At 35.7% G+C, this 5,000-nt stretch overlaps 1 protein-coding gene and 1 pseudogene across 1 annotated transcript in view; one reads left to right on the forward strand and one right to left on the reverse strand.

Moving 5' to 3' along the window:
* Window positions 1–2,295, reverse strand: part of LOC112005626 (nuclear pore complex protein NUP1) — a 10,511-nt gene extending 8,216 nt beyond the window's left edge. The window contains exons 1-4 of the mRNA XM_065766644.1: window positions 1,845–2,295; window positions 924–970; window positions 607–773; window positions 152–357 (exon numbers count right to left, since the gene is read on the reverse strand). Of these exons, the coding sequence (XP_065622716.1) occupies window positions 152–357; window positions 607–773; window positions 924–970; window positions 1,845–2,106 (682 nt within the window). The 5' untranslated portion in view covers window positions 2,107–2,295. The remainder of the gene's footprint in view (window positions 1–151; window positions 358–606; window positions 774–923; window positions 971–1,844) is intronic.
* Window positions 2,296–2,974: 679 nt separating this feature from the next.
* Window positions 2,975–5,000, forward strand: part of LOC136064659 (protein Ycf2-like) — a 3,061-nt pseudogene continuing 1,035 nt past the window's right edge.

The raw sequence follows: 5,000 nt of genomic DNA on the forward strand, positions 1-5,000 counted from the left end.
TTTTTTTTTTTTTTTTTTTTTTTTTTTTTGGGAAGAAAGAAATATATAATCTATCCACAACTAGAGAAAAATGGAAAATTTTGCATATGTTAGTAAGCCTAAGAAAGTTTATTCTACAGGCATATGTCACTTATTCAAAAGCCAAGTTGACAGTGATAACTTGCTCTACATACAGCTGACGGGGGGGGAGGGGTTGAACTTACCTTTAAAGCTTTCTTTGAATCTTTTTCTTCACTTGAAATTCTTGGAGTTTCCTGTGCTACTACAAGCCCAGCAGGGTCTCCTCCCGAAATCATGTCTGGCTTATGATCAACAGCCCTAGAATGTAATATCTCCATCAAATGATTAAGTTCGTCCCTGCATAGTAATGAGTAGAATTCAGAGAGTGCTACATTAATAGTAAATACTTTACTAACTCATTGGTCCAAAAATGCTTAAACTTTCAACATTCACAGCCAATGAAACTGAAATTCTCCTTATCATAGAAAGGAGACTTAAAAAATCAATTAAAAAAATTAAAAACCTAACAAAACATTAATCTGGGATCAGGAGGGAATATATATATAGTGATCCAAATAATCAGACAAGACTACAAATAAGATCTACCTAGAAAATTTTTTCCCTTTCAAAAGCTTCTCAATTTCAGAAAGCCTGTCATCATCAGAAAGGCCAGCATTCTTCTCTTGTTTGTACCCATCAAATTTAGAACCACTCTTCAATCTGTCAGCTGCCGCACTAGGACTTGCTACTCTGGTTGATCTGGATGATCCAAGCTGCAATAAATAAGGCAAAATCAAGAATAATGTTAATGGGAACAGAAAGGTTCACCTTACTAAAGCCCCTCCAACATGGTAAATAAAAATATGAGGGTCAGGGACACAGGATAGGCTACCAAGTTATGTATAAGTATTTAAAATCCTTACATTTATAGCGCATTTTCCATCGTCACAACCACCATCTTGTTCCACTTCTGCAAGCAAGTTTTCCATTGCAATAAGAAATGATTATTTAGAGAGATGAAATTATATTACCCAAAGTTCAGCACAAATCTTTAAGTTTCTTACATGGTACATAAAATGAAGACAGATATCAGCAAAAAAAATTAAATTAAATTAAATTAAATGATCTTAAAACATATTAGTGTAACATATACATGTTGGAAGCATGGAAAGAACCAAAACAATTTTCACAACTTTGAGAAAAAAATAGAACAATTGGGAAACAGATGAATATATTATCTGAAATATTCTAATGAAATATGGTTTGCTATAATAATTAAAAAGAAATTCTCACCATCATCCTCAGCATTGCCATACAAGCAAGCCCACAAATATTATGCTCTAAGATATGCATCTCACTCTACAATATATAATGTACAAGTATAACACTTTAGAATAAAACTGAAACCTTTTAAGTAAGAAGCACTGACACAGTACGGTAAGGGTAAATTTTTAAAAAATTATAATATGATAAGACAAGTACGACACTACACAAGTATAATACGAGCAACTACGACACTCCAAATGAAGTGTCTTCCTAGCTTTTAACCCTCAAAATACTATTTGCTAATTACTCTTACACTCTGATTTACAGGGCTTAAAAAAAAAAAAAAAAAAAAAAAAAATTATAATTATAATAAACGATCAAAAGCTTCATAATTTGCTTAAATAATTAGCATTTTTTCATGACAAATATATTATAATCCTCTCAAAAAAAAAAATTCAACCAAATATAAAAGGAAATTGGAATAGTCCCAAAACCAAGACCATTCCAAAACCCTAATCTCTCACAATAAGATGAAGATAGAGACAAATTAAGAGAGAGAGAGAGAGAGATAAACTTACGGTGATTTTGAGGAGTGGGTGCAGGAAGGGCATCAATGGAATCTGGTTTGGAAAACAACGAAGGAAAAATTAAAGTGGCGCCGCTGGAAATTAGCTGGTAAGCGGGATCGACCAGCTTCGAAATCCATCGCCGACCACCTGCTTCGGCTCCGGCTTGGCTCGGCGGTGGTGGTGGCCGAGAGTAAGGTGTGGACGGCGGCTTGCGCGACGGTGGCTTCCTGAGCTTTCCTCCGGCGCCTCTCTCTTCCCCTAATCTCTCCATCTCTCTCTCTCTCTCTCTCTCTCTCTCTCTCTCTCTCTATCTCTCTTCCCCCACGACGTCGTTTTCTAGTGGCGCAGCCTGAGGGCAGTTCGACAAGGAGAGTTAAAAAGGATCGCACGAGTTCATTCTAAGTTGCAACTTCCTTTGCAAGGAGTGAGAGAGTCACAGTCACTGAGAGGATTCTCAATTGGGAAAGGCCACGTGGCTGTCTCATCCCTTTTTTGGCTTCGCATTAGTGCTACCGACTTACCGGAGGCTTTTCGCTAAATATTGCTAAATTTAAAACATATTTGTGTTATAGGTGTTGTTCTAAGTTATTTAGGAGAATGAGGAGAGAGATTAAATTTCGGCAACACTGTTGCCGAAATTCAACAAAAAGTAGGAGAGGGAATGAGAAAAAGGAGGAAAGAGAGAATCTTAATTTCGGCAACAGTAAACCTTGAATTTCGACAACAGTGTTGTCGAAATTCATCTGCCCAATTTTCCTATGCCTGCCCGGATGTTTATGTGTGAGAAGTGCAATAATGAGTGAGTGCCAAAAAAAAAGTAATTGTGGCAATGGTATTGCCGAAAATGGTAGGGAAAAAAAAGTGAATGCCAAAATCTGGAGAAAAATTAAAGAAAAATATAATGTGCTACGTACACAATATTTTCACAATAAATCACAAGTAATTAGTTATTATTAGTTCAAATTTAAATTTAATATTGAGATTACTATTTTAATCTAACAATAACAATAAGTAATAACCTGATACTTAGAATTTGTTGTAAAAATATTGTAAAAATTGTGTGTACTTAATTGAAAATAATTATTAAAAAAAAAAAAAAACTTTTTTCCCAATTGTGTTCATGATATGGTAAAAATCTAAATTTGATATTTTTAGATACTTTTTCAGACCTATTGCCGATACTAAGTAGCAGCCAAAATTGTATCCATTTTTCATGATATTATGCATGGATCAGATATATCATGGCGAATTCTTCAAAAAAATTGTGTCTTCCACAATGGAATCTGATAAGTGAGATTTCGAGTAAGTGTTTACATAATCTTCTTCTGTCCGAAGAAATGATTCATCGAAATAATGAGTCACCATTGATATCGACACATCTGAGATCGCAAAATGTTCGGGAGTTCCTCTATGCAATCCTTTTCCTTCTTCTTGTTGCTGGATATCTCGTTCGTACACATCTTCTCTTTGTTTCTCGAGCCTATAGTGAGTTACAGACAGAATTCGAAAAGGTCAAATCTTTGATGATTCCATCATACATGATTGAGTTGCGAAAACTTCTGGATAGGTATCCTACATCTGAGCTGAATTCTTTCTGGTTAAAGAATCTCTTTCTAGTTGCTCTGGAACAATTAGGAGATTCTATAGAAGAAATACGGGGTTATGCTTCCGGCGGCAACATGCTATGGGGCGGTGGGCCCGCTTATGGGTCAAATCAATACGTTCTAAGAAGAAATATTTGAATATCAATCTCATCGATCTCATGAGTATCATACCAAATCCCATCAATCGAATCGCTTTTTCGAGAAATACGAGACATCTAAGTCATACAAGTAAAGAGATCTATTCATTGATAAAAAAGAAAAAAACGTGACGGATTGGATTCATGAATACAATAGAATCTGGGTCTCGAATCTGTGATTTCGATTGATGATAAAGAAAGAGAATTCTTGGTTCAGTTCTCCACCTTAACGACAGAAAAAAGGATTGATCAAATTCTATTGAGTCTGACTCATAGTGATCATTTATCAAAGAATGACTCTGGTTATCAAATGATTGAACAACCGGGAGCAATTTACTTACGATACTTAGTTGACATTCATAAAAAGTATCTAATGAATTATGAGTTCAATACATCCTGTTTAGCAGAAAGACGGATATTTCTTGCTCATTATCAGACAATCACTTATTCACAAACCTCGTGTGAGGCTAATAGTTTTCATTTCCCATCTCATGGAAAACCCTTTCGCTCCGCTTAGCCCTATCCCCTCTAGGGGTATTTTAGTGATAGGTTCTATAGGAACTGGACAATCCTATTTGGTCAAATACCTAGCGGAAAACTCCTATGTTCCTTTCATTACAGTATTTCTGAACAAGTTCCTGGATAACAAGCCTAAGGGTTTTCTTATTGATGATAGTGACGATATTGACCGTGACCTTGATACGGAGCTGGAGCTTCTAACTATGACGAATGCGCTAACTATGGATATGATGCCGAAATAGACCGATTTTATATCACCCTTCAATTCGAATTAGCAAAAGCAATGTCTCCTTGCATAATATGGATTCCAAACATTCATGATCTAGATGTGAATGAGTCGAATTACTTATCCCTCGGTCTATTAGTGAACTATCTCTCCAGGGATTGTGAAAGACGTTCCACTAGAAATATTCTTGTTATTGCTTCGACTCATATTCCCCAAAAAGTAGATCCCGCTCTAATAGCTCCGAATAAATTAAATACATGCATTAAGATACGAAGGCTTCTTATTCCACAACAACGAAAGCACTTTTTCACTCTTTCATATACTAGGGGATTTCACTTGGAAAAGAAAATGTTCCATACTAATGCTAATGGATTCGGGTCCATAACCATGGGTTCCAATGTACGAGATCTTGTAGCACTTACCAATGAGGCCTATCAATTAGTATTACACAGAAGAAATTAATTATAGACACTAATATAATTAGATCTGCTCTTCATAGACAAACTTGGGATTTGCGATCCCAGGTAAGATCGGTTCATGATCATGGGATCCTTTTCTATCAGATAGGAAGGGCTGTTGCACAAAATGTACTTCTAAGTAATTGCTCCATAGATCCTATATCTATCTATATGAAGAAAAATCATGTAACGAAGGGGATTCTTATTTGTACAAATGGTAC

This window comes from Quercus suber, unplaced genomic scaffold, assembly GCF_002906115.3.
Source record: "Quercus suber isolate HL8 unplaced genomic scaffold, Cork oak 2.0 scaffold_728, whole genome shotgun sequence".
NCBI lineage: Eukaryota > Viridiplantae > Streptophyta > Magnoliopsida > Fagales > Fagaceae > Quercus > Quercus suber.